The following is a 17,240-nucleotide window of genomic DNA, read 5'->3' on the forward strand; positions in this document are numbered from 1 at the left end:
TAGAGAGACCTGGCAGTGAAGCATCCCCACTGAAGGAACAGCCAGTGCACAGGCCCCAGGCGTGGAGGCCCAGGCTGGCACTGAGAAAGGCGAGTCTCAGCCAGCCGGCAGGCCAGGGCTAGGAGTCAGTCTTTTCCTGAGAGCAGTGGGAAGTCTGTGCAGCCCTAATGCACCTCGTTCCCTTGAGCCTGTGTGGAGGTCACGGGCAAGGCTAGCCCCCACTCACCAGCCCCCTCCCGAGGATGAGGGAAGGCTGCTTCCACAGCCGCCTCCGTGTGCAGAGGAGCGTGAGTCTGGGGCAGAGGGAGGTCGGGGAGCTTGGACGAGGTGTTCTTTTAGTCGCCCTCTTGCCCAAGGAGTCTGGTGGCTTCTGCGGTTTTCTTATCTTTATTACTTACCTCTGACTCATCTACTTCCAAAAATAATCTTGACACATTTCCAACAGCAACACAAGTCATCACCATCAACATATTATCAAGGAAAAAATAGTAAATTATAAGGAAAAAAAATCTATGGAAGTAGCTGCCATATTATATATAACATGTCTGGGCTTCCTAGCAGCTGAAATAAAGGAGGTACATAGTTCTTGTCGTCTGGTAGAAGAAAGCACACTAGTCCCAATCCTGGCTTTATAGCTGCTTTGACACTTAAACGGGCCTAGGCTAGTCCATCAGATACTGTGAAGGGGCGGTGGCTGAGTCGTACAATAGTGTTAAGCCGTATGGACTTGCAGACTTGAGACGGGCACCTCCTTCTCTAGAGGCCTTCACGGGCAGGAGACTTCTCTCTGGCAAAGGTCCTGACCGATGGAGAGCTCAGTGGATTCCACCGTGTTTCCTCTGCTGTCTCCTATTTGTACTTTCCTCACCCTCCCTGCGTAAGCACACAAACAGCAAAAACAACTCACAAAGCCATGGCAGGCGGCAGGGGGGTGAGGGGGACAGGGGAGGGGGGACTGATGGGGGGCAGAGGGGAGCGGCTGGCTCAGAGAAGAACCCTCATAGCCCTTGGTCCCAAGCTGGGTGTGTGCGCTCACCTGGCAGTAGCACCCTGCATGTACTGACGTGGGCATAACTGCTGGAGGAGCCCAGCCCACACCAGGCAGCTGGTTTCGGTGAAAATGGTTTGTTTGGCCCAAACAGTGGCCAGAGGTGGGATCCACAGGACACCTCGAAACCCTGAGCTGACCTCTTCTCCCACCGCCGAATCCAGCCTCCCTAGTTCCCCAGGGGACCTAGAGGGCAGAAGGTTGAAACCTGAGGGACTGTCTGGCAAGAGCTGGTGCAGGCGTTTGGTGTGCGTGCAGGCAAAGTAACGACAACACATTTTCTCCTCTTTCTTCTCTCCCCTCTTCAAGATCTACCTGAACTGCAGCTGCGTGACTGGGGGGTCTGCTTCGGCGAAGACAGGATCGTGCCCCATCCCCTGCGCCGACTACCTGCTCCCGACCATCTTCCTCATCTCCTTCGTGGCCCTCATCGCCTGCATCTCCCACAACCCCCTCTACATGATGGTTCTGCGGTGAGTGCACCTCCTTCCCTGCCTTCGCCTTTGCTTTGTGTCCAGCCACCCATTTGTCATCTCTACTCCTTTTCCTGGTTCTCAGAGCCCTCTGAACATGATGTACAATGTTCTTTGGGTGAGAAATGGGGAGACACACGAACACAACAGCAGCCGGGCCCCACCCGGGCCAGGCTGTATGCAGAGCTCCTCGCTGCGTCTCCCTCTCCCGCAGCCCTGCGGTGTCCCCATTCTGCACGTGGGAGACCACCAGCCCAGGATGGCAGAGCTGAGAACAGCAGAGCCACGTGCCAAAGCCAGGCTGCTTGGCTCTATGATACAGAAATGCATGTCGATTCACTTATTTTTAAATCCTAAAAGAACTGAGAGGAGGGAGGAGAATTCAGTTGGATGCATGAAACCGGGGATGGAAAACTGGGACAGTTCCAGAGACAGAATGAAAGCTCTGGGAAAGGATGAAAGTGAGAAAAGTGCAGTGACTGGGAGCCAGGACTCAGTTTTCAGGTCAAAAAGGGGAGACTGGCTGAGGCGGGGGAGCAGGGGAGGGCAGAGGTGTCCCATTACTGTGGCACCTGGAGGTCGAGCTTTTGACAGGGAATGACCCTTCCTTCACCTCACTCTCTGCAAAGGAGAAAACAGCATTTCAACCAAGGTCACCTTACCCACCCCTGCCTGCTTCCCACCTGTCCTCACCTGCCTCACAAGCAGAGAGGGAAAAACACAGAAGTTCATGCTGGGCTCCAGGGTCAAAGGCCCCGCTCTGCCACACGCTGGTCAAATGCCCTTGGGTGTTGCCCGTCTCGCTGAGTCTCAGTTTCCTCATTTATGAAAGTGGGTTAATAATATGGACCTCAAAGTGTTGGTGGACAGAATTAGATGGTAAATTGATTCGTAAATATAAGGTGCTCTACATGTTGGTTAATTATCACAAGTAACCAAATGATAATAACAGTTATTATTATTATTAAGAGCTAGCTAGGTGCCAATGACCTCTTTTCCCCAAAGCCTAGGTGATAAGAAAGAAGCAGAAGCAGTCACTTGTCAGGGGCGGGGATTTTACCCTCCCTACAAGTTAGCCCACAAACTCCCAAGTTCCTATTCTGCTGCTGTCTCAAGGATGCTGGCAGAAGACAGGAGACTCCTGGGTCAAAGGCCAAGGACTTTGTTCCTCGTAGCACAGCAAGCAGCATGGACGTCACGTTGCGTCATCTGTCCCTGCCCCTCAAGTCCTAGGGGCTGACGTGGAGGCGCCCAGGTGTATGTTTCCTAGGCAGCAGGTGTGTGTCACAGCTGAGAAACACTGAGCTTGGGACAGCCACCGCCTCTGTGGACCAAGCCCGCCCTTGGTCCGGGGGAGATTTGACCTCCTGCTTCCAGGTTGCTTGTTGCAACCACAACCCTGAGAAGTGGTCCAGGAAAGGAGCGGTCGGGACCCTGCCTTCGAAGCACACTCCTCAAGAGCACTGGGGGTGCTCAGAGCCCACGACACCTAAGCCTATGGAGGGGGATCCCTTCTTGCACCCCAAGTCAGATGGATACTAACCCTGAGAAAAATCTGTGGGTGGCCATGACGAGGAAAGGGGCTAGGATAAGGAAACTTCATGGGGGTAGGAGGCAGTCCCTGTCAGATCACATCCCAGAGGACCTCTGTCAAACCCCAGGGCTGGGGAAGTCATGGGGGAAAGCATCATTTCAACCACAGGACAGGCTTTTCCAGAAAAATCTCCCCCTTCCAAGTCTAGCCAGGGGCTGGAGTGAAACTGGAGAAGAGGGCCCAGGACCCCAAAATGGACTAAAGCTAAATCCCACTGGGAAGGTTGAAAGAATGGATGCTACTTAGTGTGAAGAAGGTGAGGCTTAAAGATGATTGTGTAGGCGGCCTGGGCAGTGTGGTATCAGTCCTGGTCCCCAGTGAGCATGGGGCTACCAGCAGGGAGTGAAGTTTCACGGGAAACATGGGAGGAGAGAGAGTGGCCAGAAAGCCAGCATTAACTCAGGTTTAAGGGGGCAGAGACCAAAAAGGACTCAAGATCTCCATCAGAAATCAAGTGAGGGTGCCCAAGTCCCAGTTAGCGGAGCATCCAGGGGAGTCCGCCAGGGGCCGAGGGCCGAGGCATCCGTTACGGATCAGGCCATCGGAGGGATCTGCAGGCTCACGGGGAGCAGACCTCAGAGTGAGATGTGAGACCCTTCCCACCGAGGGGAGGGTCCCCAGCAGATGCCTCAGTCCCCTGCTACACTCCAGTGAGCATCGCCCTCACCAGGCCACCCCTCACAGATGCTGGGAGAAGGTCCCTTTCCCATTTACTTCTAGTTCCCTTCCGTGCTGTCCCCTGAGCCCCAAATGCTTTTCTCTAATAAGCACCCATGGAGGAGTGCGTGTGCTCACAGCACGGAGAAGCCAGGTGCCTCTGCTGGCCAGCACCTGGTCCCCTGGTTCTGGGTGGGCAGCCAGCAGCTGGCCAGCCAGAGGCCCCACCCACCGCTACCCCTGGTGCATGTGGAAGCTCCCCACACCTTCTGGGATGGCCTGGCAGAACCACCTCCAGATATGGCCTCCTCTCTCTCTGAATCTCCTTCCTCAGCCAAGTACTCTTCCCCTCTTGCAGGAAGAAGTGGGAGGGGCAGGACTGGCTGCCTAATTTGCAGGACCCAGGTCAAAATGAAAATGCCAGGCTCCCAGTTCCAAAACTACGAAGAAGTCTGAGACAGCCACAGCAGAGTACTAAACCAAACAGCCTTGCCAAGGGGGTGTCCCTTCGAGGCTGCACAGGCTGCACACCCAGAAAGCTGCCCCCAGATAGAGGATTCTTTTAGTCACACACGGAAGCCAACAGCCCAGGGCCCCAATTACGCTTTGCATCAGGCTGCCTTTTATTGCTACAAAACAGGTTGTCAGACTTGCTGCTTTGAAAATGTGTATCAGCATCCTCTCTGCTTCCAGCCACTTCTGCCCATTACCCCTTAAAGAGGGCTCAGGGCAGCCCTGAAAATCAGAAACACCAGCAATTCTCAAACTTGAGGTGCATCAGAATCTCCTGGAGGGCTTCACACAACACAGATTGCTAGGCCCCGCCTCCAGGGTGTCCGATTCTTAGGTCCAGGGTGGGCCTTGGGAACCTGCATTTCTCACAAGTTCCCAGGGGATGCCGATGCTGCCGGTCCAGGGATCGAGGTGTGAGAACCACTGATGCAAACCACAGAAGCACTTGGCTGGTGGAGCCCCAACTGCCAGTCTGCCGAAGCCGGCTGCCCCCGGCCCTGCTGAGGGAAGGCACAGCCCTGAGTCCTCCTACTGCTCATTTCCTGTTTTCCTTTTCAGTGTGGTGAACCAGGAAGAAAAGTCATTTGCCATTGGGGTACAGTTCTTGCTGATGCGCCTGCTGGGTAAGTGTCTGAGGCAGCCCCTTTTGGAGGAGTGGCCCTGGGACATCCGAGGGGGATGCGGTACGGTGTGGGGATGGGAAAAGTCCTCTCTCCTCTCTGTTGTACAGAGAAGGTGTGCATGATCGACGCCACCCCAAATGCTGAGACCCTCTGTGAGCAGTTTCCCTGTTACTTGTGGTTAAACAGATTTCATCTATGGCATTAATTCCAAAGTAAATTACGTAAGAAAAGCAGACACAGCTGAGAATACCTAATAGAGAATTGAAAGCAGGTATCTTTTAATCTCTAAGAACTTGCCATCAGAATAAAACCTCACATTTCTGTCCCAGCCAGAATGGCAGCTGAGCCCAGCCCTGACTTCCCACCCATTTTACAAAATTCACTCCTCCTTCAGCCAAAGTTCTTCTGTGCATGTGGGGCCCTGTGTGAGGAAGCCCTGCCCACTGTCAGGCAGCCCAGAGCTGCACTCACGTGATCAGTAGCGCTCTCGGGAGGGCGAGCTGCCTTCGGAGAACAGCGCACACCAGCCCTCCCGGGTGCATGGAGTCTCACTAGTACATTCTGGGCTCATTGCCAGAGCGCGTACACTGACAGGTCCCTTCTTAATACATCCTGACACTAAATAAACACGAGGCACTAATACAGAGACCCTTGCAGGGACAGGTACACAGAGGAAAGGGACTGGATTCAACTGGAGATGTGTTTATGAAGGACCTAGTGGGTGCGCACTGCAGCGGGTACGATGGTAATTGCAGTAGAGGGACTTCAGTTACCACCAAGTGTACTTTCCGACCTGAAATGCTGAGCTTCTACAGAGAGGTGCATTGCTCTCCAGGAGCACGGTCTGCACTTGAGCCTGCAGTGTCTTCCATTATCTTCCGGGCTGTGTTGGGGATACGACCTCCTGGGCCTGCTGAGTGGAAGCCTCACCCAAGGTTGAGTGAGATGTTCAGATGGGGAAGAATGAGTCAACTTCAGCAACATTTCTTGGCTTTGGGTCACTTGTTCCTCTCATCCCCCTTCAGACCCTGTATTACAAGCACAGAAGACACAGGGCAGCGGATCCACCCTGTTCTGGAGGCTCCATGGTCACGCCTGTTTTCATTTATAACTCATTCATGACTTGCCCATAAACCTCCACTGGGAAAGAAACCTTGTTTTCTGCCCTGCGCACCCAGCAGCGGGATGGGCTGCAACAGCCCTGCCCTGCCTCTTCCAGCCACCCTGCCTTTGTTTCTTTATTTGAGCTCAGATAACTCCCTGTGCGACCACGTTAGAAAATGCAGGCCTGGGGGGATTCCATTCATCACCCAAGAATGCAATTCCACTCTGGGATTTTAAAAAATATAAAAAGATTTTGTACTTATAAACCCCAGCAAGTTTAAAATCGCCCACTGGGACTTGGTTGGACATTTGCTGGACTTGGTCTCTATTTAGGGAACACCATTGGCGGTCAGTCAGTCCTTGTGGCCAGTTTCACTCTTTTTTCACCCGGGTAGAGAGGCTGGTTCCAGAAGCTTCCCACTTATGGATGGAGCCCCAAGCAGAAGACTGCAGCTTCTCACAGAGCCCTAGATGGAGTGTGGGAGCCTGTTGCCAGCACAGCGGTTCTGAGAATGGGATGGCCGGCCTGGGCAGGGACCCCCAACAGCCCCTCCCCAGTCCAGGGACTGCCTAGAACTGTAGAGAGCAAGAGGGGCCATTCCAGAACATTGAACAGCAGTAAGGCACAGCCCCTGCTGGACCAGGTCACTCACTACTCAACTCTGAGGAAGTTTGGGGGCCCTGGAGCAGAGCCTCTGAGCAGCCAGGGTATTGGGGTTCTTCTGGGGGTGTTGTGTGAGCTTGGGATTCCAACCCCCATAAACTAGCCCTCAGAGTCCAGCTCTGCCTCTTCTGACCTATGCAATAGAGAGCTCACCAAGCCACCTTCCTCCTCGTTAAAATGAGGGCACCCGCCCACTTCCAACTGTTGTAAGAATCTGAGGAGCTGTTACCCCGAAGAGCCCCTGCCAATGGCGGAGGTCAGCCACATCCCCATGGAACCAATCCCAAGTGTGGGAGCTGTGTTGTCTGTGAGCAGGATCAAGGTGACCTTCCTCTGCCCTAAAAGGATCGCTTGGGTCCCTCTTCTAAACTCTATCGAAAGAGGAATTCAGGCTTCACAGAAAGTTATTCTGCCTCCCAAAGTCACTGTGATTCCCAGGGGCGGGGCAGAACTGTTCTCACACCGGGGACCTGAGCAGGCGTTGGGGGGCTGGTTCCCCATCCTGCTGGGCACCTCTGCCTGCAGCTCCATGTGACCCGAGCTCTCTGAACTCTCTTCCCACCCATGCCAGCCTGGCTGCCCTCTCCAGCCCTGTACGGCCTCACCATTGACTACTCCTGCATCCGGTGGAACTCGCAGTGCTCCGGCCAGGAAGGAGCCTGCGTCTACTACAACAACGATGCTCTCCGAGACAGGTGGGTGCCCAGCATGCCCTGTGTCCCAGAGGCTGGCCCCCAAACCTGAGCGAAGGGCAGTCACCTGTTGTGGTGGCTGCTGTGGGGGGTTCAGGTGTCTGAGGTAGAAGGCCAGAGGGGTGATTCCATAGAGAGGAAGCGGGGGCCCCTCTGGCAATGGGCGTCTCGGGGCTCACAGAGAGTCATCCAACTAACAAGACCCAGGGGCGGCTCTGAGGCGGCCCCCAATTTGCAATTCCCACAGGCCTCTGCAAGGGACGGCGGCAGAAAGAAGTGTAGCAAGGGGAAAGGGGGTGGTTAGAATGCAAGGGAGAGGCCATTCTGTGGAATGCTGAAGCTGGGCCCGCCTCCCACTGCCCGGAAGGAGGTGGCCCTGTCACGGCTCCTAGAAGAGGTCAAGGACGGGCTTCTGTGGGTCTGAGCCCAGCTACAGTGCCACTAGTTCTGCACCCCTTCCAGCCACCTCCTCTGCTGCCAGCATCACACAGACCAGAAACAGTGGGGACAGTGCATGGAGGGGCCTGGTTGTGCCCGGGAACAGTGTCAAAGTGGCACAGAAGGCTGGGAAAGGGGTGCACCAAGAGGGCAGAGAAGAGGTGCCCCTCTTCTTCAGGCTTGTTGGAAGGACAGAACCCTCAAGGCTGGTGGGGCTGCAGTGATGCCTTTGGCCCTCTAGGGGGCGGCAGTGCAAGGATGAAGACCAGGGGGTTAGGCTTTGCCTACTCACCGGGAGGCTTGTATCCCTGTGGCTCAAAGGAGTGAGGAAAATGGTCCCCACCTGGGTGGTGACAGGTCCTTCCCATAGTGGTGATAACACAATCCCTGGGCCACTGTGAGAATGATGCTGCTCTTCCTGGAGGCCCTGAGACACAGGCTACAGAACCAGCCTCCGCAGCCCCTCACCAGCCCTGTCCTGCCCCACAGGTACCTGGGCCTGCAGGTAGGCTACAAGGTGCTGGGCACGCTGCTGCTCTTCTTCATCAGCTGGCGGGTGAAGAAGAACAAGGAGTACAATGTGCAGGAGAAGGCTGCAGGCCTCATCTGACCCCTGACCCTTGACCCTTGGCCCGGCACCCTCTGGCTTCAAAGTGTGGACTACCCTTCCACACGTGTCTGTATATACTAATGTCAATATGTCATTTCCTTTTTGTTTTTTTAAATAAGAAAACAACCCCGGTCACCATTTGCCTTCCCTGCCTCCTCCCAAAGGCCCCTTCTCAGGGTTCCTTAGGGCCGCTGCGCTCCTGGGCTGGGTGGGCACAGCTGTGGGGCTGGGTCTTCCCTGGCTCCTTGGGAGGGAGCCCCACATGCCTGCACTCTCCTCGGTGCTGGGTCCTCCAGTGAGGACACCCCCTTAGCTAGCCCCTGCCCTGACCAGTCCTGTAGGGGGTGGTCTCCTGAGCAGAGAGAGAAAAGGGGTATCTGTCCAGAGAGAGAAGGGAGTGGGTTGAGTGGGATAGAAGCTGGGGGAGCCTGGCTGTAGCCCGCTTCTGTATCTGAGTTCAGCATCAGCACGGAACCCAACAGAGTCCAATTTCCCTCCTCTCTCGTCCTTGCCTCCTGCCCCAAGAGACTATTTCGTGTTGGGAACTGTGGCCAGCTGGTCCCTCCTAGTTGCCCACACTCAAGCACTGGAGCAGGGACCAAGAAACCCCAAGGACAGTCATCTAAACACTGCTCATTCATTCTAGACCCTTCTGTACATGCTTGTCTGTCTGGGGGTGTTTCCAAGTAAGAAAGCCACACCGTGGCGGAGACCTGAAGAAGTCTGTGAACTTGCGTGGTGCCCGACCCCTCTCCCCCCACAGTGTGGGGGCAAGACTCCTCGTCTCAAAGGGACGGGAAGGCCCTCTCCAAGTTTCCTTGGGAGCCGAGAAGGCAGCTTCACATAGCTTCCCCGTCTGGACTTCAGGTGCCACTGAATAAAGAGAAGCAGCCCAGGATAGCGGCAAAGCCAGTGACAAAGCCAAGGGAAGGCCACATGCTACCAAGCTGGATGGTGAGCTGCAGCCCACAAAATAGAGGCTGGCAAGGATGACTTTCCAGGTTTCAAACACTGGTATTCAGGGACCTTTCCTCAGCCCTGAGAGGTGGCGCCCTCTATGGGCCTGAGTGGAAAGACACTGCAGCGGGGTGGGAGAGGTGCAGAGTTAGAAGCCAACAAAGGCCTTTTATCGATAAATATCTTTACTGGACTTTGTGCAAGGCGGTGCTAGTACACGGTTCTCCACTGAGCTTCACGGAGCTCCCACCTCTCCCCACCTACACTAGGGCCCCCCCTGGACCGAGGGTGCTCCGCGGGCAGTGGGGGATGGGGAAGGCCAAGCAGAAACCCGGGAATTGTCAACAGGATCTTGACCAGCCATGCCTCCCCCTCAGACTCACCCTGCACCCGGCCCTTTGCCAGACAGAGGCCTGTCTGCACTGTGTCCTCCAGAGCAGCAGGTACTAGCCATTGTCACGTGCATCTCCAGTGCCACTGCTCTTGGAATACCCCTCCAGAGACATACCAGAAGCCACCCCCAGAAAGGCCAAAAAATGTATGGCACTGGCCAAACTGCCAAGAGACTGAACTCTGTGAAAGCCACTGTGACAGTGGCCTTATTTCCAAAGACCTCACTCAGGGAGGAAGGCTCCACGCAACCTCAGTTTCAGCATTCAAAATGGTCCTGCTTGGAAAATGATTCCCTGCAACGAACTCTGGTCTTTCTTTCCTGCTGCAGTTTAAGTAAATTCTGAAGGCACTGCTTTCAGCTAAGCTCATGAACAGTGAAAGCCAACCTTCAGATCCTGGAAGATTGGTTGCCCTCCCAAGCCTTGGTTCTGCTATGATATTGCTATGAATATATTATAATTTTGCTATTGACGTCAGCGGGTCATGAATTTGTGCTGCCATGTATATCTGTCAGAGAGAAGGCTGAACCTGCACCTTCTGGCCTGAGGAGGCGTCTGGGCCACAACCCGCAGGGGCCCTGGTCACAGGGATCAGAAATAATGCAACTCTCGGCCCACCAGCCTGCTACAGAGGGGCAGGTGCTTCTTGTCCCTTCAGGAAGCTCCGCGGGCATCTGTCAAAGGCCCACAGTGCTGGGCTCTCAGGAGGCCTGATCCCAGCCCTTGAGTTTACATCCAGAAGCGGGGTTGGTTCGTCGCGAACAGCTAAGTCCCGAATATGAAACAGAATTAATGTCACAGTCATCAGCGACCACTTGGTCACAGCCACCCCTCCCCCTCCCACAGCAGCTCGTTCCTCCCAACTGCCAGTGGGGCGTCCAATCCTGCCACCTTCAGTTCATGTCTAAGCAAAGCTTGACAAACTTCCTTGACTGTCAGGCTCTCCTAGAGGACATCACTGAAATGTAGGTCCTCAGCCCCCTCCACTCATCCTCAGAATCTATTTATGGGGGTCTCAGGGGACCCAGGAGTGGCACTTGTCATAGGACCCTTGTGTGAGACCGACGTGGGTGGCTGTCAGGCCCTGTGTGGTGGGCCAGCAGCGCAGCCCAGCCTTGGGTGTGCCCACCTGGGCTGAGGCCATTGAGGAAGGTACAGACGTGATAGGTCTTTGGCGAGCTCACGTGTGAGTGAAGGGTGACACGGAGAAGGGGTGCCTGCCCTTCTGAGTCCCTGGGTGACTGCGGCCAGGAGCTGGCGGGCATGTAAAACAGCCCAAGAGCTAACTTGTGTATTAGGTCCTTACCAGCGCTGGGAATGGAATTCTCTCTCCCCAGGCCTGAGAGTACCAAAGGTGTCACGGTTATTTCTTTAAATCGGTTATGTCTGACTTCCAGCCCTCGTCCTGCTGGCTGGCTGGGAAGTCAACATCAACCATCCTCGGAGCTGGCTCCCAGGACCTGAGGGTCCTGCCGTGGCCGGGTTTTGCTTCTTCCCCAGTCTGAGGCCTCTCCCTGCTTCCCCGGCTGAGCCTGGAGAAGAATCCAGAGCCGAGGGCTAGAACTGCCCCCCGCCTCCCCTATGCTGTCCTTCCGGCCCATCCCAGGAAGCCCACGCCTCCGCTCCATCCCTCTCCCAGTCCCTCAGGGCTGAGCAAAAAAGCCGGGAAAGGAATTGTCTGCAGGAACCTTTTTATCCCATCCTTCATTGAACATTCTTGGCATAAGAGAGGAAAATTCAGTGAGAGACAAACACCATAGCTCCATAAATTATTCTTTGGCTCAGAGCCCTCTGGAGTAATCACCACAGCCCTACAGTGGAGACCAGACTGACCTTAGGAGCCCATTTGAAGAAAAGGAGTTTGAAATCCAGGAAGTAACCATTGTGGCCAAGTTTATGCAAACAATAATGGGTCAGACTTGAACTCAAACCAGGCCATCCAGTCCTCTCTGTCCGGTCCAGCTCCAACACCAGCCCTGTATCCCCCACTGAAGTCATTCTGAACTTGCAGGAGGTCCCTCTGTTCCCACTGGGGTTCCTGGCCCGTGGGAGGGAGGTGGGGGGAAAATCTCCCGAGGGCCATGTGACGTAGGTAATGGAGGTGGGGAGAACCGGGTGATATTTCATGTACCCTCCTCCTTACTTCTTAAAGTAGCCAGGTCATTACGACTGCTCACTAACCAGGGCTACTCTGGTCCTGCAGCACCATGCCTTAAAGGTCAGTTGTAGAAGACAGGGACAAGGAGGAAAAGGCCATCGGGAGAAAAGGCTCTGAGTGATCTGCACATAGGCTGACCTTCAAGGGAACACCCCCACCTGGTGACGGTTTAGCAGATTCTTGTTCAGGAAACAAAGTTGTATTGTGATTTTTTTTTTCCAGCCAGTTTCAAAGATGGATAGATACAGTAAAGCTGGAGCTGAAGCTAGTCAGGATCAAATTGTTATTAAAATATTGTATTACAGATTCCCAAAGAGATTGGCAGGGGCTATGAGAGAGAGAGAGAAATCTCATGAATCTAACAGAGAACACCTATCTTTTACAACAACAGGAATTAAATACCTAGGAGAAATGTCTACCTGCTACTAATAGCACCAGAGTCATTATAACCTTTCCTCAGAGATTAAACATGTAAACAGATCCTGGACAAGCCCTTGGTAAATCGTGAGCAAGAGCAAGTTCTTCCCTTAGGACACCCCCTGCCCATCCATTCACTCTTTACCCCCCCCCCACTCACCCCTGCAGCGAGGCCCCCCTCCGCAGGAGTCAGCCTACCCTGCTGAAGTCCTTGCCCCCCCCAGGCAACTGCTGCACCTTGAAAACAATGACTAAAATGGGCACAGATGTTTACAGTTTACGGAGCCCATCCATTTAACCAGCTCCCGTGAGTCAGGCTCGGCCAGCGTGTGGTAACACGGCTCACTGATCTGCCACATGCTCACCTGGACCCTCGTGAAGTCCACTGCGGGTCCAGGTGAGTCTCCAGGGCAGTGGCCTCCAGATGGCGACTCAGTAATCTGGACTGTTTGGATCCTGAGGTTCCTCCATTCCTTAACCTGCCGCTGCGATGGGTAAGGCAGGGGCGGGGAGTCTCTGAAGGTCGTTCACTGGGAAATAAACGTTCGGCCCAGAAGTAACATGCTTCATCTCTGCTCCCGGCCCATTGGCCAGAACTAACTGCATATCCCTTCATAACTGCCATGGGGCTGGGGAAGGATGATCCTCCTGTGAGCTCCGAGGAGACAAACTTTAGTCATGGGTGAGCATTAGAACCTCTGGCACTGGGGCGAACCTGGGCAGACACAGGTACTCACTGGGCATGGAGATCAGCTTTGTCAGGCTGTTGGGGGAGAAGGTACAGTCAGGAGAAGTTTCCCAAAGGAGGCAGCCTCAGTGGTGAGATTCCCAACAGGGTCAAGTCCATAGGCAGTTTGCAGAGGGTTGCCTTAGAGGAGGCGGAGATGGGGTGGTGACTAAGAGAGATGCAGGGTCAGGGAAATGTTCTCTTGAGATGGGAGAGATTGTTGGAGTCAAGAGCCAAAGGATCTGGGAGGCTGAGGAGCTGGAGGAGCCGAAGCAAGGTTTCCGAGATGGAGAAGGAGATGAACCGACCCACGGCAGAGGGATTTCACCCAGCGCTCCCCCCACCCCTGCAAGGCCAGTGCGACCAGTCCTTCTGGTAAAAGTCGAAAACGAGCCCCCTTCCATTGTCATTTGTGCCTCCATTTGTTCATTTCGTACTCAATTTGTACAAAGACAAAAGATGACACACAGGCTCCCTACTACCCTCCAGGGGCGTACAATTAGGAGCCAGAATGAGACCTTAACAGAGGGCCAAGTACAAGTGCTATAAAGTCATTTGGTTGAGAGAACAGAGACAGGACTTGGACCTGGTTGGTTTGGAGGGATGGACTGGATTTCAAGAGACTCCAAGATGCGGAAGACATTCCAGGCAAAAATAAGGCAGCAGGAAAACCTGTGCAAGTCCTGAGAATTCACTGGACAAAGGGACCACAAAGGTGAGCAGAGGTAAAGCCTGGCTAGGCAGTCGGGTCCAGCCTCGGAGGCTCCTGGAGGGTCTTGAGGGCTGGCTTACACCAGGCCAGGAGCGGTGGGGCGAGCCTGGTCCTGCTCCCCAGTCAGCACCCATGGCTACCTCCTCCCACTCAGGGCCTAGGAGAAGGGCCTCAGTGCCCAGCCAAAGGATCCCAAGCAGGCACTTCTAGCTCAGGGTTCCGGGCAGGAGCTTACACTGTGAGGGACACCGGAGCAGGTGATGCTATCATCCTCAGGAGCATGGGGAGCTCCCACCTCATATGCTTGCAGGAACCTCCGCCGGCAACCCCCCTGTTGGCCAGCGCTCCAAGGCTATCCCGGCCCAAGATGGGGTGGAAGCTGCTCTGTTCCCTCCCCCGCCCTCCCACTGCCTCTCTCTCCCTATCTGGGGGCTGGAACCCACACTTGGAGCTGGACGTCAGAAGGCTCAGTCCAGGCAGGGTGGGGCAGCTAACTTAAAGGGGCATCAGTCTGGGCCCCCAATGTGTTGCTAACTCCTTTCTCTTGGCTCTGTGCTCCATCAATGTACCATATACCAGGCATCCCCTTTCACGGATACCAAATCCATAAATGTGACCTTGAAGGTCCCAGGTGGGTACCAACATTTGTTTAAAACTTGGTCCTCGGTACACCTCACAGCCTGGGAGATTAGAATGGAGCAGACGCTCTCTCTTAGGTCCACACTGGGAAAGGACCCAGATGGGTTTCACACTGACTACGTACTCGACCGCAGCCACTTCACCGCAGACACACGGAAATTCCAGAAGGGCTTCTGCAGCCTTTCGATAGCTCAGGCGTTCATTGAGCGCTCAGACACTGTCCTAAGTGCTGTCCACAAGTTTGTGCCTTTAATCGTCACCATAGCCCTATGAGATGCAGTTATCACCATTTAACAGACCAGGAACCTGAGGCACAGCCGACTTGGGCCTTGGCTCCTGTTCTCTCATCTCCTGAAGACAGCTGAGGTCTGCGGGGAGCAGATCAGGCAAAATGGCAGGCGGCCACCAGGGGGCGCCGCTCCATCGGCACGCACCGCACCGCAGGCACCACGCCCGCCCGCGGGCGAAGGAACGCCAGGGAGACTGGCTTTGCCTCCGACCGAGCGCTGCGTTAACCCCCTCCCACCCCCCGCTCCCACCCCCATCCCAGCTACCTGGCCCGGAACCTCGGACAGCTTACCTTCCCCGCCCTGCGCCCTCGGTCATGCAGGGCTTCCATCACCAACCCCCCACCCCGGAACCGTTCCACTCCCGCATTCTCCTATTCCGGCCACCTCGGGATCTGGGCCCACCTGCATCTATCTACTCTCTGGTCAGGATCTTGAAAGATTTTCCTTTCTCCCTGCCCCGTGACAAAGCACCAGCCTGTTTATGTATGTTTACATGGCAAACATGTAACAAACACGTTAAAGAATAAGGACGCACCAAGAGTGGCCATGGGAACACGTGGCCTCCCCCCACGCCTTCCGACACGTCGACCCGTCGTGGGCAGGGCTAGGGCCACAGTGTGCTGTCATCCTCCAGGGGGTGACATTGCGTCAGGGGGGTCCAGGCAGCTTCCAATCCCTCCTTCCTCCAGTCCCCAGAGCACCTTCTGGGGCCTGGCCCTGAGTTAGGAATGGCCATCAGCGAGAAACTTACATCTGTGTCCCTACCACTGTCCATCTTGGCAAATGTCCATGTGCCCATCCTGCCACAGACTCAGCACTGAGCAAGGGCTGGGCACCGGGCTTGTGGGGCGAGCCAAACAAGTCTCTTTCCCCCTGGAATTTACAGTTTGGGAAGACAGACATAACCAAGGAGGCACACCAACCGCGTGGTTGCAATGGGCTTACCAATTAATTACCAGCACAATAATGCCAGGAAGCAGAGGTGCAGACAGACAGATGGACACCTGCATCACAAGGGGGTAGGTGGTGGCGCCACCAAGGTGATAAAGGCCAGTTTCCTAACAGTTAGGGATCAGTTAGGGTAGAGGAGGTGAACTCCCGCTGAACTTGAAGGAAGGGACAAGTGTGTTGATGGGCAGGTGGGGTCCTTAGAATGTAGGTATTCTGGGCAGAGGGGACTGTAGGAGTGAAGACCCAGAGATGAGAAAGCCTGTTATGTATTCGTCTGAAGGACAGGAGTGCGCACAGTTACAACTTGACAGACGTGTAGGAGGAGGTAAGCTCTAGAGGGAGGGTGTACCACGCACAGCTCCTTTAGTTACTGGGGTACTTACTGCCTGTGGTAATGGGGGAGCCTATTGACAGAGGCAAGGTGCAACCAGACTTCTGGGTTTAAAAAGCCAATGGGGCAGGTATACTTGAGAAAGGGAGTCTGGCTGGCAAAAGTAGGGAGGGACGTCAAGAGCCAGGGGCAGGACCAGCAAGCAGCAGGAGCATCCCAGACACCCACAGGCTCCAGGTGGCCAGGCTGAGCGCTGCCTGAGGAATGGGCACACTGGGGCAGGTCCCTGCACCAGAAGGTAACTTTCATAAAACGGACTCTCTGTCCCTGGGCCCAGCACATGGGCTCTAGCTGGCCTACATGACATTGTTTTTAAATTCACTATAAACACTAGGAGAGTTTGGATCATGGATTTTCTCTTGGAACACCTGGGGCCGGCAGTCCCACCTGGTAACAAGGGACAGGAGCTGAGTAGAGGCCACCCCTTTCAGATGGTCCCTGTACTCTTAGGGTTGCTAGGGTCTCCAGATCACCTCCTTAGCCCCTGTAGGTATTTCAACTTTCATACATACACACATCCTTTAAGAGTCGAGCTAAGTTAAGCCATGAGAAATCCAGGTGAGTGTTGGAAAGGACCAGAGCAGGAGCTGGGGGCCTGGAGAAGGAGATAAGGGCTGTGTTTGAGAAATAACGACCGGAGATGATTGGCAGGGCTAAAGAATGCCAGGTGGAAGGTGTGAGGAACCAGTGCTGACTGCAGAGTGCGAGTAGCACTAACCATAAAAAAAAAGACTGATAAATTGAACTACATTAAAATTAAACATGTCTTTTAACCAAAATCACCATTAAAAGAGAGACAGCAAGCCACAGAGAAGAGAAAAAGATTTCCAACTTGCACAGCAGATAAAATATTTGCATTCAGAATTGGTGCCTACACATGTAGGCAAGAAAAAGATACACCCAATAGAGAAACAGGAAAAAGATTTGAAAAGATACTTCACCAAGGAAGGTATTCAAATGGCCAACAGATATAATAGAATGTACTTAATTTCATCAGTCATCAAAGGAATGAAAATGAAAACCACAACATGGTTCTAGTCCATCTCCACCAGAAGGGCTAAAGGTAAAAAAACGGATGATACTAAGTGTCACCAAGAATACAGAGCAACAGAAACTCTCATACATTGACGGTGGAAATGTACCCTGCTGTGATCATTTTGAAAACATTGGCATTTTCTATGAAGCTGAAC

General features: G+C 54.3%; 1 protein-coding gene across 1 annotated transcript in view; it reads left to right on the plus strand.

Moving 5' to 3' along the window:
* Positions 1-10,237, plus strand: part of SLCO2A1 (solute carrier organic anion transporter family member 2A1) — a 76,097-nt gene extending 65,860 nt beyond the window's left edge. The window contains exons 11-14 of the mRNA XM_053669211.1: positions 1,358-1,521; positions 4,844-4,908; positions 7,248-7,371; positions 8,296-10,237. Of these exons, the coding sequence (XP_053525186.1) occupies positions 1,358-1,521; positions 4,844-4,908; positions 7,248-7,371; positions 8,296-8,416 (474 nt within the window). The 3' untranslated portion in view covers positions 8,417-10,237. The remainder of the gene's footprint in view (positions 1-1,357; positions 1,522-4,843; positions 4,909-7,247; positions 7,372-8,295) is intronic.
* Positions 10,238-17,240: the final 7,003 nt, after the last annotated feature.

The sequence above is a fragment of the Artibeus jamaicensis genome, unplaced genomic scaffold (genome assembly GCF_021234435.1).
Source record: "Artibeus jamaicensis isolate MK-2021 breed Jamaican fruit bat unplaced genomic scaffold, CSHL_Jam_final contig_519, whole genome shotgun sequence".
Classification (NCBI taxonomy): Eukaryota; Metazoa; Chordata; class Mammalia; order Chiroptera; family Phyllostomidae; genus Artibeus; species Artibeus jamaicensis.